At 42.2% G+C, this 24,302-nt stretch overlaps 1 protein-coding gene across 5 annotated transcripts in view; it reads right to left on the bottom strand.

Moving 5' to 3' along the window:
• The window catches only part of ago4 (argonaute RISC component 4), a 36,096-nt gene extending 14,358 nt beyond the window's left edge, over positions 1–21,738 (bottom strand). For 2 of the 5 annotated variants that reach the window (XM_079523155.1, XM_079523157.1), the window contains exons 1-10: positions 21,554–21,738; positions 13,054–13,234; positions 9,875–9,995; positions 8,643–8,824; positions 8,097–8,233; positions 6,152–6,310; positions 5,579–5,666; positions 2,594–2,741; positions 1,686–1,805; positions 463–624 (exon numbers count right to left, since the gene is read on the bottom strand). In XM_079523155.1, coding sequence (XP_079379281.1) covers positions 463–624; positions 1,686–1,805; positions 2,594–2,741; positions 5,579–5,666; positions 6,152–6,310; positions 8,097–8,233; positions 8,643–8,824; positions 9,875–9,995; positions 13,054–13,234; positions 21,554–21,572 — 1,317 coding nt within the window. In that variant the 5' untranslated portion in view covers positions 21,573–21,738. Of the gene's footprint in view, positions 1–447; positions 625–1,685; positions 1,806–2,593; positions 2,742–5,578; positions 5,667–6,151; positions 6,311–8,096; positions 8,234–8,642; positions 8,825–9,874; positions 9,996–13,053; positions 13,235–21,553 lie in introns of all 5 variants that reach the window. The other 3 variants (XM_079523158.1, XM_079523159.1, XM_079523156.1) reach the window with 2 other exon arrangements.
• Between the last annotated feature and the right edge of the window lie 2,564 nt (positions 21,739–24,302).

Genomic DNA, 24,302 nt, shown 5'->3' with positions numbered 1-24,302 from the left:
TTCACCATGGCACTGAAACCTGGGGTAGGTTCCAGCCAGGCCTGCAAAAACTGCAGTTGCATAACAGAAACATCAATCATGTGAATAAGCAGCACTGGATACACCGATTGGAATACATTAAATGCTCCAAGCTCCATGTTTAAATTAGTTTTAAAGAAATTAAGCATTGGTTAGAGGCAAGCAAATTTTCCCTCTTGAATTAATTCAAATGATTCATCCAACCAACGTGTTTTGATTCCAATCAGGGAATCACGTCAACTAATGCACGTGTGGCTAAAATGTTCTAATGAACTCGCATATAAATTTGGTCTAACCTGAGCTCTGTCAAACTGGACCTGGATTCCTGGAACACCTATTGCTCCCATATCCCAGCATTGCATATATCTAAATGACGGAGCTGTTGCGCAGCACTGTTTAATGCAATTTATTTGTGCGAGTTATACGTACATCCCCAGTACTCACCCTGCCACAGTCTCTCCCGGTGTCTGTGCTCACCCGGCCACCATACTGCAGCATGGGTGCTGGGAGGACGCGGCCCGTCACCTCCGTCATGTCATTGTGCACCACAATGCCAAACTCCTTCAGGTAGGGGTCCGGGCCCCCAACCATACTGTTGCTTTTGACCTGGGGAGAAAGAGACAGAGAGACAGAGAGAGAGAGAGAGAGAGAGAGAATGTTATAAAGAATGAATAGAAGCCAGGGAAACATGGAGGAAGAGAAGTGACATTAAATAAAAAGGGACACTTCACCCTTTTTGCAAAAAATATATATGTTAATGACGTTTAGAAGATTTAGAACACATTCATGAGGTCTTTGTGTGTAATATGTGGTTTTAGATTTAAGCCGTGTTCATGATGTCATGGACACTGGGCTCACTTCCTTCCTGGACTACAATTCCCATAATGCTTGTGGATAGGGGGAGGGCTGTCTTACTGAGACAAAGTCCAGGAAGTAAGTGAGCCCAGTGTCTGCTAAAATCTAAAATATCTAAAACCACATATTACATACATAAAGACCCCAGGAAAGTGTTGTAAATCTCCTAAACGTCATTAACACCTTGCTTGCCCGGACCTATTTAATCCATGTGCCCATCATTTATAGCGCCCGGACCACTTTTACTGGCGCACCGGAAGTTGTTGTGCATGTCTGTGTAGCAGCTAACAATAGCCACACCACTCTAGAGTCGATCGACAACAACGGGAGGTAAGAATAAATCTATCGCGACTAGCGACTGGACCGCGGAAGGCCGTCAAACACAGGATCTTTTTTCAGAATTAGACGGGATGATTTAGATCGGGAGTTATGAACGTTTTAAGATTTTCGTTTTCGTCAGCTAAACAGGCAGGGGACATTTTCGATGACGTGTCACTGTTTGACACGTCATCGGATTGGGCAACAAGCGCTCCTAGGCTGTGGAGCGATGCGATCGGTTTTGATATCATTAATCTCCGTCCTATTTATCAATCTCCAGCTTGGGCACTTGACCATGACCTTGAACTTGACGGAGATCTCCGCACCGGGCCTCCATGGTGTTTTAACATGTTTTTTTGCAAAAAGGGTGAAGTGAATACAATGAAAATTGATTTTCAGTTCAAATTGCAATGCAATTCCAAAATGCAATGACCCGCCATCTGCTTTTCTACCTGCAGTTCACATTCCCACTTCGCGCGGGAGCCATCACTCACCAGTCTACTGATTTCTTCCTGTCTGTCGGGGGCGGAGCGAGCAGTTGCTTTGATCATGGTGGACGTCTGGTTGTCTGTCAGTTTCTTGATACAGCGCTGGCCTGCAACTATGTTACAGACCTGCAGAGAGTAACATTACATGGTGTTAGGATGCATATGGGCAAATGTATATGTGATCCAATGCAACAACTAATTGGTCCTCCCACAGCTGTGCACACAGGAGTCAAGTGTAATAAAAAATATTTAAATTCAGAATCAAATTCGTTCATGTTCGAAAACCCTTGAATGTCATTGAATTAAAGCAATTCTGCAAAGGGTGGGCCAAACCTCCTCCACAACGATGTCAAAAACAAGTTGTAGTTGTTGCTAAAGTTGGCACAAACGAGTTATTACATTTAGAGGGGAAATTTCTTTTTCACATGGGTGATATAGGTTTTCAATAACCTTTTTACTTCAATAAATCAAATAATCATTTAAAAACTATATTTTCCGCTTATTCAGGTTGTCCATTTTCTTTTAACATCAGAAATAATTAACCGATGATGACAAATAAGTGTCATTGGGGCAAATACTTTTTCCTGCCACAGTAGGTGGAGTAAATCCACCAATTTTAAATTGTTAGCTGTAGCTATAACTAAATTTGAATAAATATGCATTAGAAGCATGCATTTTTAACTATGCAAAGTAATACAGTAACTCATGTTGTAGCTCTGATCCCCTTTCATATGAAATTATTTTTTCTTAATGACCAGTCAAATGTAGGTAGAAAATATAAAATAATAATAATAATAAAATCTGTGTTAGAGATGAATCAGAGACAAGAAAATCCTGAATAAAAAACGAATAAAACAATGAACAGCATACTGTATGTGGGCGCGTGTTTGTGAGTCAAAGAGCCCTCCTCTCACCTCCAGAGGAAGGTAGGTGTGCTTCTGTTCTTGCCCTACTTGAAGACAGGGCAGGTGTGGATACTTAAGCTGCAAGTTGTACTTCTGCTTAAAATACTGAGCTACAGTGCACTCCATGGCTTGGCCATTCTCTAGCTGCAAAGGGAACCTGTCAATTGAATGGTACATGGGGGTTAAAGAAATAGAAAATCAATCAATCAATCATCATAAATCGAGACCACAAAATTAACTATATAGTTGACATCGCAACAAAAATTAGTTAATGTTATAAATATGTTGTTTATTGGGTCCTGTATACATTTAAAAAAAGAATCTGCACTTCTCAAAATCACCTGCACAGTATATAGTACAGGACAGAAAGCATTGGATTTAAGTACCCATGGTGTGCAGCCTGCTTTGCATCTCCAATAAACAGTGACTGTTAATGGAGTCACAGAAAGAGAGTGGGAGAGAGGTTTGCTGAAACAAGAATTTATGTGGGCAGTGTTAAAGAGCAATGATGCCATCTTTGTTCAACGGCATTATAAAAATAATACAGAGATTTGATATCCTTCAGCTAGATGGCTTGCAACATTATTGTTTGTAATGTCTTATATTTAATTACTATGTTCAACTAACTTACTATTTTAGGTGAGAACCTTGTATAAGCCTTCTATGGGTTTCCTTTCACACCTTTTGCACGTATTTCTGTGTCTTTTATTATTTGTTACCTGATGTACCGATTATTTATATTGTGCAAATAAATAAAACAAAACATTAGCACCGTCTTTGGATTCATTACAAAACAACTCCACCTGTCATCGATTTCAGTTTCGCAACTTTATTACTAAGCTGTCTCAGTGCTCCGATACCTTTACGGGTCAACTAGTAGTGAGTAAGAGAACAAAGCAGGGGTGCACGATTATGAAATTATGACCGATATCCAATCTTCGATTATTTGCCGAGTCATTCGCAGATCGGATATCGATTCTGACCAATTCCGATATTATACAGAGGACCACAATGGAAACAAGCCTAGGCCCTAGGGGCTTGGCCCAAAGCCTGTTAACCGTTTCGATACGTAGGACAGGTATACTATACTCGTCATGATTAATACATTTTGCGCCATGCACCGATTACACATGACGAGCCTGCTCGTCATAAAGGGGTTTAATATCGCTGTAACATTGCCTGGCTGTTTCTCATTCATTGAATCTCTCCGGTTGCTATGCACGGTTGCCAGGGCCCCTCTGGCACTGCAAAACTTTCTCAATAGCCATTAGCCTCCGTTTTAGGCCGCGTCTTTGAAGGCTTTTTTTCTCTGAGACTAAGGCGCTGTCCGTGGTGTTGAACAGATCGGCGATGTTCGGAGGTCTTTTCTGATTATCCGTTGAGCGCGATGGGAACATTGGTGCTGTCTAGAGCTAGTATGGACATCATTTTAGCTCCGTAGCATTAACGCTAATACTTAAACATTCAAGATGGAAGCCAAAACCAGTCATAGTGGAATAGCCTGAAATCACCCGGCACCCAAGCGCCATACCAGCTTCGGCCAGCAGGAGGCACTCATTGTGTTAATAAAGCACACACACACACACACACACACACACACACACACACACACACACACACACACACACACACACACACACACACACACACACACACACACACACACACACACACACACACACACACACACACACACACACACACACAGTCATTTTTACTAGTTGACTAGTTGCCTAGTTTACTAGTCGACTAGTTGTTTAATTACCTATTATGTAAAAAATAAAAGAAATTAAAAAAAAATAACTTTTTTTTATTTTTTATAAATAGTTGTACATTGAATAACTGTGTACATGGTGACTATAACTATAATCTACCTGATCGTGAGGCCTACAAAATCGGGAAAAAAAATAAAAAATAAAAATAAATAAACTATTTTTTTTTCTTATCAACTAGTCAACTAGTACCAACAAGGTCGACTAGTGGATTTACTAGTCGACTAGTAAACTAGTCGACTAGTTGCTTAATGCCCTAACACACACACACACACACACACACACACACACACACACACACACACACACACACACACACACACACACACACACACACACACACACACACACACACACACACACACACACACACACACACACACACACACACACACACACACACACACACACACACACACACACACACACACACACACACACACGTACTCTTTTTCCAAGTCTGTTTTCACTAGTGAATGAGACGAGTACAAAAATGAAATGTCGAATTTAGCCATTGACGGTCACATTATTATTGCGTCATCAATATCGGTGAAAATAACCGATACCAATATGGTATCGGTTATGATCCCGATACGCTACTGATTATATCGTGCATCTCTAGAAAAAAGGGAAAAGAATTGTGTCATACTGTCCTGTAAATACTGTGCGGGTGATGTGGAGAAGTGCCATTAAACTAGCTAAATTCTTTATCTCTCTCCACCCAAACATCATAGCTTCCTAATCCTCAGTATTAATTACTTGGTAACCAAATGGACTTTTATTATATTGTTAACTCTTGAGAGCGTGAACTGAAACCAAATGGACCCGTAACCAAATGGCCCCTTAAAGGTCCATTGGTTTCATTTTACTCTCTAAATTATTGTTAAACATCAGCATTACTTAATTACTTCTACATATTAGAAAATGTAGAAGAATTGTTATTTTGATCAACGTTTGCCTAGTATCATGCCATGGAATTGTTGAACAAAATCTTATCCAACGATAACAAAATATTCTTTTAGTTTTGGGTTCGAGAGGCTAAATCTCATCAAATAATGGTCTGTGGCTCAAATGCTGAAAGAAGAATGAGCTTTGAAATGAAAAGGGTTGAAAACCACTGGTCTACAGTAATGTGAAAAACTGAAAAGAACCCCCCACATTCAGTAGGTCTATATTTCATGGACACTGCCATTTGGTTATGCATGTGGAGGGGAGGTCTTACGTTTGGTGGCTGGCAGGGCGTCGCGTGACATTGCACACACGATACTTCCTCTTCATCTGGCCGCAGTGTGTGACTTCAACTTTCAGACCTGTTCTCACACACAAACATTTTTTTAGTCGTTTTCCTTCGAACCTATCACAAGCCATATGGTCAAAATTAATGTGGAAACTTGATGACACAGCGTGGCGGTGAGTGTGAAAATGTCAATGTATCCACCACGTGAGGTGTCTGTCTGGTGAGAATTGTAATTTGCTACTTTGAGCGAGACTGGCTTGGCTCTAGGGTTAGAGAGAGAAGCCTGCTGTGTGGCCAATTCAAAAATAACTTAGGAAGTTTACCAAGACATTGTGTAATGTCTCGTTTGGCACACAATGAGCTACATATCAGATTTCACCAATTATGTATTGTACAGAGAGAGCCATCATAACAATTTCTATAAGTGGAAACATGCACCACCGTGGGTGAGCTTTTAAGACCTACATGAATTGTGTGGATGCAGTGCAATTGTTTGCAAGTGTGTAATGCAGAAGCGTAAATAGAAATATTGGGATTGCTTTGAAGGCCCACACCCACCACTAAACTGGGAGTTGGGCCCACCTCTTATTTCCTTGGTGAATTTGACACGCTGAGAGTCTGTAAGTGGTTTCGTTTGCTCGTTGATGTTCTGGATATCTAGGACCTCGCACATGAATTCTATCACAGGCTGGGCACGGTAGAATGCTGTGGCGGACACTGTAGGAAACACAAATCAATTAAGCACACTGGTTATTTGTTCCACCTTGAAAATCAATATGATTGAAAAGGGTTTTAAGGCGTCTAAACTCTAAACAGTGGGATTAGTCTTTCTCTGCAAGAAATCAATTAGTAATTAAAAGCATATAAAACTTGCACATGATCAAAGAAAGCATTCCACACTGCAGGATGGGAAAAACCCTTAATCGATTTTTTTTCATGAATGGACGAAACTTGTGGAGGAAGTGGCATGTTTATACAAGGAGTATATTGAACAAGGAGGACAGATACATTACATTGAGGTATCTAAAGAGCTCATTTCTGACTGGGCAATATGGGCCAAGATACCTCGTTGAAATGATATAGTGATGACAAAGTTTGTCAAATTTGTTTATTCATATGCTTGCCCCATATTGACCGATTCCGTAACGGGTCTCATGGTCGCAGCCTACGTATTTCCTGTAGGCAGAGACGACACATCTGCGGTTTCCCTGCACCAAGCTTCTACTACAGTGAATGGAAAAGTGACTCAAACGTTACTCTTTTACCTGCTTTTTACTAACACTAACATTACAAAGATGCCCAGAACATCGGGATGAACCTGTGTAGTTTATGGCTGCTCCAAACAGTAGTGGCAACATAAAAAAAACAGAGCCAGAGCCATAGAGTAAGGGTTGAGACAAAGCAGTGAAAGGTCCTGAAAGATACATAACATCAGTCTTACCCAATACCCAATCTTTCTGTTTTAGGAACACAAGGCTGTTGTACTTTATACCTCATACTTTAATGCTTAGTATGAGGTATAAAGCCTTGTGTTCCTAAAAAAGAAAGATTGGGTATTGGGTAAGACTGGCGTTATGTAGCTTTCAGGACCTTTCACTGCTTTGTCTCAACCATTACTTATGGCTCTAGTCTCAGCCACCGCGGTAGATATTTTGACATTCCAACTACTGTTGGAGCAGCCATAAACTACACAGGTTCATCCCGATGTTCTGGGCATCTTTGTAATGTTAGTGTTAGTAAAAAGCAGGTAAAAGAGTAACGTTTGAGACAGACTAACATCAGTCACTTTTCCATTCACTGTAGAAGAAGCTTGGTGCGGGGAAACCGCAGATGTGTCGTCTCCGCCTACAGGAAATACGTAGGCTGCGACCATGAGACCCGTTACGGAATCGGTCAATAGTAATAAAAGGATAGAGACCGAACCGGAGCATTAGCCCCGCCCCCCGCTATTCATTTCAGTGGAAGTTGCTCAGTGGCGTTTTGAAGCACCCGGAAGACTGCCGGAAGTATAATTATAACTCAATGGCTCGAGCGAGCGGAAGTTTAGCCTAGCCTAGCCCCGGACCTCAAATTTGAGGTCCGGGCTTACGCACGTGACGTCATTAACGTCCGTCCACCTCCATGAGAGTGTTGCAATTCCACATTTCGCCAGTAGGTAGTGGCACCTTCTACATTGGATAGCCTTACTGGGGTCTTGGCTAGCCCACACGGCTTTCATCGACTTCAATGGATACCATCAAACAATCGGTTCCAGTCCTGCTTGCCTAACAATGCCCACAATATATTCCTCGGGTGTACTTCTCATTGTCATCACATAAAAATCATCCCATAAAAGTCATTGATTGCCAGCATGCAAACACATGAATGAATGGAATCCTTTTCGCAGGTCACAGCAGACAGAGACGGCATGCTCGGACAGGATGTAACCTTCATACATAATTATGATAGAATATCATTTGCATCAATAGGAGGGCACACACACATATTGCCCTAAAGGCCTTACCATCGATGTTAAGCATCATGTTCCACATGGCAGGTCGGACGGACTGATGGAAGCCAAACCACACCTCTCTGCCTCCACCCAGTGGGTGGTAGTAGCCCTCTGGAGGGGAGAAAAATGAACGCCCCACTGGAGTGTACCTGGGCAAACCAAACACAATAGCTGGTTAAGGAACTGAATAAAACATCCCTAACCCAAGATCTGAAAATCTATTGGGAACATTTCAATACAATTGCTTGCAGAATTTATTTATTTAAAAATATATTCCTTGGGGTTTGTGGTCTTGGTCTTTGTGATATTACTTGGAATTTAAAATTTAAGATTTCAGAGATAAATTCCAAATGCCAAAGAAAGACTGATAAACAAAAGATTATTCAAACAAATAGGCATGGCATATCTATCCATCAATACGGTACAAATACATCCAATGGCATGTTATTATTGCTTGAAATAAGAACAGCTCCAAAGCCCTGTGCATAGAACAGGAAAGTAAACATTCATGAATGAGGTGTGAAAAGGCCCATTAGAACATGGACAAGTGGTAGGTACCTCATGGAAGGAAGGTGCCGCGTGATAACATCCAGCGCTTGAACAGAGTCCTCAGGCACCTCATTGAGGTGACCCGACAGGGCTTCCAGCAGCATCTGAAGGCTCACCACAGATACCCACTGAAGAGACACCTTGAACGTCTGGTCTTTTCCCTCACCGGGCAGGGTCACCTCCAGATCCACCTACCGATTTATAAATCAAGATGAGAAAGAGAGAGAGAGTAGCAGGAAGGAGACAAAAATAGTAGGGGAGGGGATAGCGAAAGAGAAGACACAAAACCATAAGTAATAGGCGTAGGCAGTGCGGCATTATATGTAAATGAGAGGGGAGGTGGCAGTCTATTTGTTGAGTTTTCTAAAAACAAAACTCAATGCCCCCGTTACCTTGAGGCGAAACCAAAGATACATTTTTTTAAACTGTTAGTGTCATGACTCATGAGTACATTCCACACAGAATGTGTTTACACAGCGATGAAGCAACTTAACTTGTTTTCAAATGCGGTTGATTATTCACTTTAAATAAAATCATGAATGAATGTAAGAATGAGTCATCATTTCATTGGCACGCTCCTGGTAGGCCTGTCACAATTATTACATAATCGTCTAATCGCAATTATTTGAGATAATAGCTTATAGATGAGCTATTTACATCTTTTTGTTTGAGGGGTGCTAGCCCTAACCTGACTCCCCAGATGGGGCAGCAGAGAGTACACTGGGTTCCCCCCTCCTGCTCCCATCTGGGAACTCTCAGGCAGACTTGATGCTCCGGCCACAAAACGGCCTGGCCAATCAGCGGCAGCTAGAGGCGGGATCAAGGCATACCCGCCTCTAGCTGCCGCTGATTGGCCAGGCCGTTTGGTATTTTAATATATGTTTTTGGCTTTTTTACGCCTTTATTGAAAGATTGATAGTAGACTGACAGGAAATGGGGAGAGAGATGGGGGAAGACACGCGGCAAAGGCCGTCGGGATTGGGAGTCGAACGCACGGCACGCCGTCAGGCTGGCTCAGCAGCCTAGGTGCCCAGACGGTTGAGCTAACCGCCCGGGCGTGCCCTGTGCATTTTTTGATTACCAGGCAAACAAACATTCAAACTTCAACAAACTTCAATTTGTAATCGTGACAGCCTAGATCCTGGTGTGTAAATGAATATAGTACATATATGGACAAACCAGGCGAAAAACACAAATATTTTGTTGATCCAAAGAGGAGAGGAGTTTAATCAGAACCCTACCCGGTCTCTCCCTATGGGTAAAGGATGGGCCGTGTACATGTTCCTCTTCCCGTCGTAGCCAGGCTGTCGGTCCCCAAAGATCTGCATCTTGAAGTGCCGTACCATGGTGTCCACCACCTCCCTGTCAGGATAACAAGCACACAAGTCAAGACGAACACAAACCATAATAACACGGTGCAGGCCTAAATGTTATGTCCAAGATTAGCACGTGCACAGTCAGTGGATGCTCCGCATGTCTCTGCAGCAAATGCTTTTCAAATATACACCGTCTTTTCTAACCTCATACACACAATGTGACTGGATCGGTGATGTTACAGAAAGCGAATACATACATACACATTTCAGTCTACAACATTAAATAAACTAGGGGTGTTAAAGCGTAGTCACATACTCGTTTGTCCCTTTTCCCCTCAAATTTAGCCTAAATCATAAGCTCAGTTAAAATGTTTGCATGTTTATCTACACTCTACAATAGGGAAAATGCAGGTCTTTCGCCCCACACACATTTCGGTGTGTCGTCACTGCTGTTGTATACTACTGGCTCACCTGCCAGTGAGGAGCCACTATAGAGAGGACATAGAACCTTCGCCCAACACTACCTGCTGACAGGTGCTGCCCCAGTCCGTAGGCAGTGACAAATATTAGAACAAAGAGTGGGCACTTTAGGATGTGCAAAAAAAAAAGAAAATTATACTTTCTGTTTTAACAGTTTGGCTCAGCACCAATGACGGAGGATGTGCGTTTACATATCTTACTCTGAGTGACAAATACCCCCCCACCTAGCTTTCCACCCATGAACACCCCACACTGACTGGGGTGGAATCAAACCCCTAGACTCCGTGGTGGTGGGCAGGTACTTTTACCACTGCACCATACACCACCCAGACCAGTAGAGAGAGAGAGTTGTCTCATCTCCGTTCACTTTATCTGGCCAGTTCTTCTACACACACCTATTGACGAATAGTGACAAAGCCCTGAACTGGACGTTTACGGAATGCACTGGAGTCTATGGGCGTTTGTCACCATTTCGAGTTACATGAACCATGTTACTGGTGCAGTTTTCTGCCCCCTCATTGGCGTAACTCTCAATACAAGGCTCTGACACCACCAAAGGGTCCCAGCAATACAAGCTCTTAACAGCATTCTCTGCTAACCTTACCCAGATAGAAGTGCAGCAAGAGACCAAGTGACAGCATTATACGTCTTTAATCGGTGGAATGGAGTTATTGAAGAGGTCTGCTTCAACAAATGAATGACATGCGTGACTTAAAACAACTGCCTTGTACCTGTATTCTCGAGCGACATGGGTCGAGCCAATTACAATATGCCAATATGCCATGTCAGGAGACAGAGGGTCACGCTTGAAAAATACACAGTCAAGCTTTTATACGCAGTCATTTTCCTTCCTTTGTGGTAATATAGCCTCTAATGAATTTCATATTGTCTTTTCTCTTCATATAAAGTCTGGATAGACACAGTGGACAGATTATTCACACCCATACATATGTTCATAGGTAAAGCAATTTCATCAGGTTCTAGAACAAAATGGTTCTCAATGATGAATGCTGATAGATGTAATCCCCAGTCCTTTACAGTTAAAACACACTACACTGATCCCCCCTTTAACAGGTTTACAGTTTTGACGTTTCTGAATCTGATCTCCCGATTTAGATTGTCATAGTAGATTGTCATAGTAGATTGTCATAGCCAGGACAGCTTGAAGGCCTTTACTCTCTTCTCCTCACATGCCCAGAGATATTACCTACTGTACAACCTACTGTAAATGCCCCAGCTCACCACCATTACACAACACATTACAAATACAATGCATCACACGCGGCCCCGACAGCTAGGGTACGGGCACCTAGGCTGGCGATGCAGCCAGGCCTGACAGCGTGTCGCGGATTCGACTCCCAATCCCGATAATGTCTCCTGCGTGTGTCACTCCCCTTCTCTCTTTCCCCATTTCCTGTCAGTCTAACTGTGATTCATCAATAAACTAAAAGGCAAAAGCCAAAAAGAAAAGGCCCGGGCCGGCCTAGCGGTCTGGGCACCTAGGCTGCTAATCCAGCCTGACAGCGTGTCATGGGTTCGACTCCAGATCCCGACGACCTTTGCTGCGTGTCACTCCCGATCTCTCTCCCCCCATTTCCTGTCACCGTGAACTATCCAATAAAGGCCCCAAAACAATATATATATAAAGAAAATGCATCTATCAGATCTCTCTTTCATATGTAAAATGCAGATTGGTGCACTTGGTGCAAACCTTCCAAACCCATTTGTCAAGTCACTAATTGAGCCTTTAAAGCAACTAGACCTGCACCTGTCGGCCACCGGGCCTACGATGCAAGTTGAAACAATGAAAGACGCAACACCCGTTTTAACCGTATGTCTGTGTCCCTTTTGTGCCCATATATGGATGGAGATCTCTATATGTCTGTCGGCCTGTATCCCTTAATATGCATTTATTGGAAGATGTCAAAATATTGTAATGAGTCTGTCAGTGTGCATGCATGTCACTCTGTTGGCAATAACTTGTACACTGCATCATCAAATCACAACACGAGGACATTACACTTAAATATTGGATCTATATAATTCAATATTTGACATTTGTTTATCAAAGGTCACGGCCATTTTGGCATAAATCTTTTCTGAACTACTATGCATTATAGAAGGATGAGACTGATTGTATTTGAATCCAAGTCTTAAGATATTTCACTTCAGTTCACATAAGGTAAACTTTGCCAATTCCAACTTAATTCTATTGGGCATTTATTGCCCCACTATCGATCTCAAATCATAACGGGATTTAGGTTGAAAAATCTGTGAAATTAAATTTCCTAGATGACGTGATGAAATGTGGCAATGGGCCAACTATCCATACCTCTAGGCACTGATCAGACCGTTTTCATTCCATTCCATAGGACTCAACTTGTTCTCCAAACTGCCAGCTGTCTTAAACTGATCAATGACACTAATACTTGTGTTGTATGTGCAGTTAGGGGTCAAGTGTCTCACTCAGGGACACTTCGACACATTGCTGAGCTGAAATCGTACCTGGGACCTCCGGAGTCCTAGGCGGGCTCACTATGGCCTCCCCTAATGAATTTGCAAAAAAAACATCCGGTATACTTATAAATGCAATGCCTTTCAGATACTGGCGTCTGTGTATTTACCTGTTGACCCTCCGGGGACGTTTCTCAGGCTTGATGTCGATATCATAGTGATAGACATCAATCTTGGGAATCTGCACCTGGAAGTGGTTGGCCAAAAGGCGAATGGGTTTCCCCACTGTGCCGAGTCCCGGACGCCGTGGCGGCTGGAACAGAGAGGGAGGTGTAGGAACCTGAGGAGGGCCTGGAGTAGAGAGAAAAAGATATATATAAATATGTACATCATGCAGTAGAACCGCCAACATTCTCCTATATGGTCTTCATGAACAGCCTTGACATGCAAATCAATACAATCATCTATTATATTGTCCCACCCAAAGCTTTGTGAATTTACCAGCAGCATGAAGGAGCTCAGACAGTTCTAAGGACAGAGCGATATCAGAAAGAGAGTGAGCTTGGGATTCATATTGCTTGGTAACCAATACCATTAAGTTTAAGTAGAGAATCAATCAATCAACTTTATTTGTTCAGACTCAGGGTCCAATAAAAACAGACAACATAAAACACTACATACAGAGAGAGATAGATTCATGGCAATGCCAATGAATGGTTTAGCTTGGATAATGGAGCTTGTAATATCTTATCGTCACTGTCAGGAGGATACCACTTAACTCCATTTTTGAATTATTTTCTTTTATTATTTTTATTTGAAATCAATGCTAGTATTAAACACCCTTTACGTCCGTGTATCGTTTCAAAAATAGTGAACCAATGAAAAGTATCAAAAAACGCTTTGGGAAGAAGCTCTCAACTGCATTGCTGCCTCAAGCTGTCTGTGAAAGCCACAGAGCTGCTGCTGCAGTCAGACTCGGAGAGGAAGATAAACACTCCGACTTCTCTCGCTAGTTTAATGAAACTGCAACTCCGTCTCTGTGAATCCCTCTTTGCAGAGGTTATTGTAATATTTAAAGTCCTGCTTATTATTGTAGGCCTATATAAGCATATGTGTCATGAAGCATCAGGGGATTCTTTCACATGTTGTGATGCATTGTGAGCTCAACTCGGAGATCCATTGTCAGCTGTCACCCTATCAATAAAAATGAGGGGCACGGTGGCACAGTCGGTAGTGCTATCACCTCACAGCTAGAAGGTCCTGGGTTCGATTCCCGCTAGGGACGCTGTGGGTGCTGGGGTGTGTTCCCTGTCAGGTGAAAAGAAGCAGCTTGGACTCCTCATTCATAGAAGGAAGCATGAGGTCAGTCCGCTGCCCCCCCCCCCCCCCCCAGGTTGGCAGAGGAAGTGTAGCACCCAGGATTACATTAGATAATTTTCTGAAAAAAATATATTTCGTTTTTTCATTTCCTGAAAAGAACATTTTGGACAGCAGAGATATACAATGTCGTTATCTATTTTATGGAAATGTCTTTCACTGTATTGTTATCACTATTTTACAAAATACCATTCTTCCACCTTATTTTTGTAAAATACAAAAGAAATAAATGAACACTTTGATTGATCCATGACCCTGGCCCATGAACTAGATAGGTCAACCAGGGACGTCGTTCAACAATGACCGTCAATTACCCCGCAGCCACTCCCAGCCGCACCCAGACACATAGGGCATCCACCCCGACACAGCCCAGACAAAGACCATACTTCCCTCAGACAGACAGCAGCGGGGCCATATGGGGGGGGGGGGGGGGGGGGGGGGGGGGGGGGGGGGGGGGGCGACAAGCCATGAGGCTGGGATTTACCGTTACACACCACACACAGGCACCATCCCACACATGAATACGCACACCACCTCACACAGCTACCTACCTATGTCATTACATACCATCCCCCATCCTGACACTCAGCTGGTGCTTCAGTCATGCACATGCATTACAAGAGCAAACGTCGAACCTAGCAGAGGTTAGCACCAGGATATTGGCAACATTGAAGATTTTAAAAAAGAAAATCACACTTGTGTGAATTGAGGGGTGCATACTCCTTTAAACAAACATCGTACTATAAACAAACATTAAACGTCCATAGACTTGGCTACCACGTGATGTCACATTTAGTACTAGTCTAAAGTTTTTTGGTATTTATATTGTACCACATGACGTCACACATGTTTACTGCTGTAAACAAACATTAAAAGCCCATAGACTTGGCTGACATATGACGTAACTTCAAAAACAAGACGTTGGAGGGGATAGCGCGCCATCAAACAGGGAGGCAAAAACAAAGCGTCTAAAAATTCTGAACAGGAACAGTATTCTGAACAACAGTAGCCTCCTTGGAACTCCTGGTAGTCAAAAGTGTAGCATGGAAAACGAGGGTTGGGTGGCAGGGGAGGGGATGTAGAGTCGCTTAATGCTTTTGTCAACTGACAGCTAGGGGTTGTGGGGGGTCCTGAACTCCATGCACCAACACGCTCCAGTTAGCAAGTGAAGCGCGAGAGCAAGGACAATAATTGGGACCCTCCCCATAGTTTCCTAAAAACAGGCTCCTCAACATGCCCTCATCCACCCTGGACATGGCCCCATAGACAACCCCCGACTCCCTCCCTCCTCCTTTTCTGTGGAAAAAGAATCCCTTTGCTTTCTAATATTAATATAGTTTTTGTTTTGTGCATACAATACAGGACAAACAGCAATTACTGTGTGTGTGTGTGTGTGTATATATAAATATATATATATATATATATATAATTATGTTTGTTTTTTCCCCGCAGGTTATCATATATAAACAAGCAAATCAGCTAACCAATCACAGGCAACAGACATTGTTTCTGATTGGCCAGTATGAGATGATGCATGATGATAAGAGCTCCCCTCACTTCACACGGGTGTGATTTTTAAATGTATGCTAGGTTTGAGAAAAAACACATTTGATGGTAAATTGATAAGGTTTACGGTTTCTTACTCTATGGTGGCTGAACATTAATGAGTGAAATTGTTTTGGTGAAATTGTGCTAAAATGCCGAGAAGAACTGAGGTTTGGTCGGGCAACGGGTTCATCAATGAATCATTTGAGTATATTTCTTGTTGCCTTTTCTTTCAATTATCCAAGTCTGCTCTCCAGCTAAAGCCCCAAGCTAAATTATATTAAGTAGAGAAGTAACAAGCAGCTCAGGGTGGAAACTGAAAGTACAGTCAGAGAGAGAGTGTGTGTGTGTGTGTGTGTGTGTGTGTGTGTGTGTGTGTGTGTGTGTGTGTGTGTGTGTGTGTGTGTGTGTGTGTGTGGCAAGTTGGTGGATACTGCAGGTAAGGCTACTTTTGGCATAAATTGTGAATTTTCATGTCGGGTTACATAACAGTAATGTTCATGTGTTAAGTGTACACTTTTGCATGTATTCACTGACTACAGGACAGACAGTGGTTTGCGCGAGCCATGCACATGGTGAGCACGGTTAGGACAGGGTCTTCCTCTTCCGTTTTCACCAAAAACAGTGCTGTCCCTATATATAGACACCAGCTGCCACGCTGCAAGGGTGGCGGGTGTGAGTGAGCAGGGCTCTCTCTGGACATTTTACACTGGTGGCAGTGCTGCCACTAACTTGCACTAAGTTTTCAGTTAGTGGCAGTAGCACCGGATTTGGCCACAGAAAATGTACCACACGAGTCACAACCCAAGTGAATCATTAGCCTACATCTCAGCCTTTTGGAGGTATTTCACATGAAATAAAAGTATGTAGGGTACAACACTTTTATTATTATCATAATGTTAAACATAAATGTGCCCCTATTTTAAAGTGCTGTTCTGGCTGCAGTTTATCTACTGTTTATTGGAATCAGTATCTGATGACTCGTGTTACCTTCAGGTGGTGGTGGGGTATTTTTCTTAATGAAAAACATGTTGATTATTTCACTTATTTTAAACGTATGAGAGCTGAGCAACAATGATGACCTACAATCGAACACTCTAGGTTGCTACTTTGCACAGAAGAAGGTTGCCATGCCATGCTGGACTATATTGTGCGAGAGAGACAGAAATGCCACCAGTGGGTAGTTCAAGAGATCGAGAATGAGGATAATAAATAATCAAACAAAACCAGCCAACTGTTTTCAATGTTTGTCTTACGCAATGTTTGTGTTTGCATGAACACTCAAATTGCCAATTCATTGCCAATGGGATTTAATGTTTGTGTAGGACAAAGTATGTGCACATACACCAAAAGCTGGACATTGTGTGAAGCGAGTGGTGCCTTTTATAATGATGATGATGTATAAAATGGTAAATGGTGCATTTATATAGCGGCTTCATACACCGATGGCGAAGGAAACCATGCAAGGCACCAACCTGCACACCGGGAGCAATTTGGGGGTCTTGATCAAGGACACTTACTTTGGCACTAACTCTGGGGGAGAACTGGGAACCTCGCGGTTCCCATACGGCTCTTCTACCGGCCACTCTACCCCTGAGTGCCACATGACATCACGGGGGGGCTAGACATACACACAAAGCCATAGGTTGGAGGAGCAGTTAGCACCGCTCAAAATCACCAGTGAAAGTCAACTGGACAGATTTACAGTAACAAATGCAGTGATGCAAATAGTCTGCGTCCGTAGACGCACTGAATTGAGAAAGGACGCAATCAACTGTATTCAGTACTGTACTGTAACAGAATCCACGTTAAAATGAAATTGTGATAAAAAATGTCATTCAGTGATTTGGAAAACCCCCCGGTCTGCCCCGGTAACAAGATGTGCACATACACGCACTACAGTGGGGGAACACACGACAGGCCAACAGCACACACACCAAGGCCCGCCCCCGCTCGATCATGATTGGCGGAAGGCCCCTCTCTATCCTGATTGGATGAAGGCTGGTCCACCTAGTCAAAAACGAAACCAGAGTATTTTTGACCACAGGGGCACAGGAACTCCTTATATTGTCAGCACACTCTATAGTAGGGAGGATTATCAAAACCAAAAAAGGAGGCACGGAGCCTTGGTACTACCGTGCGCAGAAAAACGTTTTTCCAGGCATGTAGATCTGCGCTTTTTGGCAAAAATGGCCAATGCTCCGGAACGGAGGGGGGACTGGTCTACAGGAAAGGAGGTCCTCCGAACAGACACATACAACACATCCAAGTCAAGTGTAACAAACTTAAACTCGTGTGAGCAGCCAGTCGCCGACATTTTCATGAAATACACTGTCTTTGTTGTATCTTGTTATAGTATATGACAATGAGACTTTAATTGACATTTAACTCCCAAGACGAAATGTGAGTTAAAGGCTGCAATTTGTAAAAAGAAAAAAAGCGTCCAAATATGATTCCTAACATCATTGAAGTGGGACTAATAAAATGTCCCTGGGGTCCATCTAAAAGACCACCCACCCCTGGGTCCCGGGACCCATTATATTGAAAACATATTTACATCACTGCAAATGCCACCAAACCATTGCAGCCCTGGGTTTAAGTGCATAACTGTACTTGTTGGGTGTACATGTGTGTCACTGCACAGAATGATAGGACGGTAGGACCTGTACCTCTACCTAGTACCTTCTCAACGACCAAACATGTCATTTCCTCAATGCCCCCCACAACCAGTTAGCCGCATAATGGGGGGCAATGCACAGGAAGAGAAACTAAACACACAACTGCCACTGCTGTGGGGGGGGGGGAGAAGAACACATCAAATAAATATCTTATCTTCATTTGGCATTATATGGTATTACAGTATATCCCGTTTAGGATAGGAACACCTTTGGGGGTTTTTACCTCTCAAAACAGGAAGGGGGGTAGTCGTCGTACAGTATATAGTAACGTTTTTTTGACTGTAATAATTTGTCGATTAGGCCCCCCCCAGGGGTCTGTACTTAGCCCCCTCCTTGTTCTCCTCTGCAACAAAACTGTTTAGTGAAAATAGCAGATCTACAAGCTGGGGTTAGGCTATTACGACATGCCCAGAATAAGGATGCTAGGGTATATGTGGACTGGTTAAAACTGCTTTCACACTTCAACCTGTTTAGAACAGATGTGGTAAGTATGGGGAACATAGTATATTTTTAAGTATCATCACTACAGATGCATTGCACAAGGCAGAAAATGCAAACAGTGTTTGGAGAACACTAATTTAATGAGCCAATGGTGTTGTGTGTAAGTTGAATTGCTACACTGTCTGTGTATCACAGTAAATAACCATTTACCCCCTTTTTCATAATAAGTCCCTAAGAGAGGGGTTGAGTTAGGTCATCTCATCTCTGACATGCATCAGCTACACAGTAAGTGCACCACTTCATGATGAATGGCAGACATACTGCCAGACGGAAGCAAGTGTCTATAAAGACACATATTTCAGCTTGGGTTCTATCCATCCCCTAACTACATTAAATGAACATTGCATTCACTGTGTACACACTGCAAATTGAATATGAACTTCATAGGGGGTACTTATCTTCTTTTCTTTTTTGTACTCATTATATATCATTTTGATTCACATGGTGAATCTATATCGATTATGTAGGCCAAGAACTGGTCATATCTGTGTACACAAGTCCAGACTGACACACAGGCTTAACCTGAGCAAGAGGATGATGAGTCATAGCCTACAAGGAGTGAGCACGGAACAGCGTCCGTGCACACCCACGGCAAATCACCTGGATTAGGACACTACACAACGACAAGTGTAAGAGGTAGAAAGGGTCCACTGCCAAAGGACATTCACAAGACAGTAGTATCTAGTTGTGCATTTAGCTATGTGTAAGCGTCAGCGATAACAAATCCCAGTGTGCATTTGTATTTTGTTTTTGGAACAGCCGAGCAGGGAATTCAGACAGATGCCCATCTCAAATCTCGATCTGTCAATAAAAGTGATAAAAGGTGATTACTGTGTGGTTCTTTGTGAAGACATTCTCTACAAATAAACCATGGGAGGTCCTATTGTTGTTTAGCCATAACATGACATCCAGCTGCTGTGTGTATTCTTGCAAACACTGATGTCAAATCATTTCTCTCTTAAAAAGGTAGGAAAACAACTTTTTTCCCCCATCTGCTGGCCAGAGAGACAGATAGATTCCAAAAACATCTAGCACTAACCAATTTTGATGAAAATGTACCTTCTGAGGGGGTGTAGATTGATTTTACCAGCAACTATCACACAAGTAATTCTGAGACAGCGAGTGCAGTTTCAAGGTAGAGGAATGTTAGAGAATCTCCCTAATAGTGTTTTGGACCGGTGTAATGGTTCAACAGCAGTGGATTGATTATAGTTCACACACCTGGGGAGGGATATGTATCCCCACAAAACGCCTTCAGACCTCTTTTTTAAATGATGTGATTCAACAGTAGAGTTCCTTTTCCATCTGGTTCATATTAAGGATATACAGGATTCCTGTTATGGTTGGTCATGCTTATATATTGCAAGTAAACAAAAATAAAATGGCTCTACTGTTCAGGTGCTCTGTATGTCGTATTATCACATCACCACATTATCTCAGTTTCTCACATGCATCCCACTACATATTCTACTGGACACCCAAAGATGAAAAAAGGAATAATCATAAACATTTTGATGATTAATTGAAATGCTGCGTGAGTGTATAGTCTATAGTGTGCAGTATGGCTTAGCCTTACCCCATCGTATCGTAGTGTCTACTGGATCGCTGCAAGGTGCCCTTTTTTATATCGCTTTATCCACTATAATTTGCATTGCAATAATATTATGCGGGCCAGCAAATCATATCGACAAAAACGCCACCCATTGTAAATTATTTACTAAACACAGTGCAGCTCTCCATTCATGTGTGCACTACAGGCGCAGGATTTCTTCACAACAAGAGGCGATGCTGGCGCGTAAACCAATGACAGTTAAATATAAAATAATGAATTACGAGTCACAGCAGAGACTGTAACAGTCTTGTCATGTCAGGGTATCTAGTATGACTTCTAAAACGTGTTATTTTTTCCATCGTTTTCATTTCGACCAGTCTTTCTGTGGCCGACACAACACAACATGGCATGCTCGAGGGGCACGGTTTCTAAATGACAATCGTTCCAATTATGCTTTGTAATACACGAGCTTTCTTTCACTCGAGGAAATGTCTTGAGTTGAATGACAGGTGTATAATTCGACTGCGTCGTGTTGCTGCTGCTACATCAAAGCATTGTAGCAGCCTAATCGTTTTAATAAAATCATAAACAGATAACAACGTAAACACACGACGCGGAAGGAAGGTCCCAGTTAAATCCCCCACACACCACACAATGCCAGAGCTACCAGTGCCACCACCACGAGCCGTACGTGCTTCAGATCAATACAGTGGGCACTGGGCAGACATTCCTTTCATTTGTAATAATAATACATTGCATAATCTCATTGGACTCGCGCGCCCGCCCAGGAACCGAGCGTGTTTTCGGTGTAAACAACGTGTCACACACACACGGGCTGGGCCCGCATCTATAAGCTCTCGGTTGTTGTGTTTTTTCCCCCCTCAGTCTTCCCCCCAATGCTTTCCTGCTGGCGTCGGAGGAGGCCTCGCTGCAACCACGGCCCCCAGTGAAGCAATGCACGCACACATACATACATGGACGTGGGTCTGCTCGTTTTTTTTGTTCTTTTTCTCTTACCGGGTCCGAGCGCTTCCATGGCCGAGGGCTCTCTCTCCGTCTCTGTCCCGGCCTGGCGGCTCCGTACCGACACTGAAATTGGGGGCGGTATCGCGAAGCTTAAAAGTGGCTAAATTAAGAAATGGGGGGATATAGATGCGTAGCTGTGTATGTGTGAGCGGCGAGCAGCTCGAGGATGCGTTGCCTTCTTCTTTTCTGTTCTGTGTGATTTCCTTTCCACTCCTGAGGATTTGTAAGTAGTGAGCATGCGCCGCCGCGGAGGGGAGGGCGCTGTCGCTCGAGCCCCTGCGCGCGCTTGCGCAATCTATTTCTTTCCCAGAAATGACTACATTGAAAATTGTATTGAAGTAGTATTTTACAATGTATTCCCGAAAGTATACGTTCGTGGCTCTTTAGCTATGTGAATAAAAACAAATCCATACAAAACACACACACACACACACACACATACACACACACACACAATTTATATTGTAAACAAATCTATAGCTGCTGTTGTTTTCTAGCTTGGAGTTATATATATCATATAGCACTTGGCCCCCTAATAAATAATAGTGTAATTCTTCACACCATCACATCCTCAACTTTCAAATCAGACTTTAGGCCTATATTACAAGGCATGTGACAATAAACATTAATAAAATATCATTAACAACACACACTCACACAAATACTACCAGCAATGTCAATACATAGTTCTTAACAGTAATGTTAATTTTATATATAACTAGAACTGCACTCTGTCGAGTGCCTACTTGCTTGTTGCACACATAAATGGCCTACTAGTGCGCAAGCAGAGTGTGCAAGTAGACCGCTACAAACTTTGAAATCTCAGCCTCTCTGTGAAAGAACGTTTGCAATATTGAATTATTAGGTTTAGCTATTTGCTACGTACCTTGCTTTTGGAGGAAAAAAAGTATTTTGAAGTATGGTAAAATCTTCTATCTATAAAGGAAATACAGTCCCATCGTTTTAGAAGTGTCCAGGATCCACTTGTAGTTTCTCAAAGAAAAATAAGTCATGGATATATATATAAGAATATATATTAATTGAAAAAAACATGTTGTTACGTATACAGTATAATATTATTTATTTTAAACTCTCAATAACATTGCTTTCCTTGTCCATCGGTTTCATTTATTTGGTTTTCCTTACGTATTTGGTTGTCCTTATGGTTTTGGTTTTTCTTTGTATCCATTTTTCGATCACACAGTTCTAGTTTATGAGTTTAATTTCCGTTGATCTCCTCTAGTTTTTGTATTCCCATATTCTTGAGATTTTTGTTACGCATAACCAACCGTTCCTTTCGTCTTTCATCCGTTTCTTTTGTTCGGATATGTCGAAGTCGTCTGTTTCTCTTAAGTTTTTTATTTTCTTGAATTTCAAGGGGTATTTTACTCATATCCTTTTTAACGCATGAATTCCGTCTTTTTGAAAGCCGTTCCTTTCGTTGTCCATCGTTTTCATTTATTCGGTTTTTATTACGTTTTTCTTTGTTCTTACGGTTTTGCTTTTTCTTTCTATCCTCTAGTTTTTTTATTCGCATATGCTCATATGTCTATGTATATATGTATATGTAATTTCTGAGTTGATTAGTGGTATACTGTGGTTACTCGGGTGGTTTGATGCGTATGTCCCTTTAATCCACCCGACACTGAAACATATCATCATTACGTCACCATCGTAAACCAATTATACCCTGGCATTGGTACATATCTTCATCATGTCATGGGACATACGCTTCGTAGCATGACGGTAAACATACCTGCACGGTCTGCTTCCGTATGTCCTGTGCCAGCATATAACGTAATGATTACTTATGCCTGTTATGGCAGTGGTGTCGGATTACATACATGTATACATAGGGGCATTACCTTTAGTCCACCCGACACTGAAACATGTCATCGTTACGTCACCATCGATAACCAATTATACCCTGGCATTGGTACATATCTTCATCACGTCATATGCTCATATGTCTATGGATATATGTATATATGTATATGTAATTTCTGAGTTGATTAGTGGTATAATGTGGTTACTCGGGTGGTTTGATGCGTATGTCCCTTTAATCCACCCGAGACTGAAACATATCATCATTACGTCACCATCGTAAACCAATTATACCCTGGCATTGGTACATATCTTCATCACGTCATGGGACATACGCTTCGTAGCATGACGGAAAACATACCTGCACGGTCTGCTTCCGTATGTCCCGTGCCAGCATATGATATCATATGCTGCATCGTAGCACCTGACTAATAACATTACTTGCACGCTCTGCTTGCGCAAGTAATAACCACTTGCCAAAATGTGCCCAAAATATGCTGACCTCGTCACATTTGTGATGACGGCTATGGCCGTTTTTAGCCCAAGGAGTGTTTTTTGTGCAAAACTAATGCTTTGAATGGATTCAGAATCATGAAAACCCATTATAGTTTCATATGTCACATGCTACTTAAAGCATAATGAAATGTTGACATTTTTGCGTTTTAATGGTATGGTTTGATTGATTGATTGATTGATTGATTGATTGATTGATTGATTGATTTATTAACAGTTTGCAGAATTACAGTACATTTCAAGTACAACTCAATAAAACAACTGTTAACTGTGAGTGGACGACACCATAACGCATTACACTTGTTTACAATAGGGCCCACCATTTTCAATTCATTCACATATAAACCCCTACAAAACAAATTGCTCAATACCGACAGTAAGTGGATTCATGAATGTATGTATA

The sequence above is a fragment of the Electrona antarctica genome, assembly GCF_951216825.1.
Source record: "Electrona antarctica genome assembly, chromosome: 15".
Lineage (NCBI taxonomy): Eukaryota > Metazoa > Chordata > Actinopteri > Myctophiformes > Myctophidae > Electrona > Electrona antarctica.
Note: the sequence above shows the minus strand (reverse complement) of the source record. Positions and strands in the feature narration are given on the sequence as shown.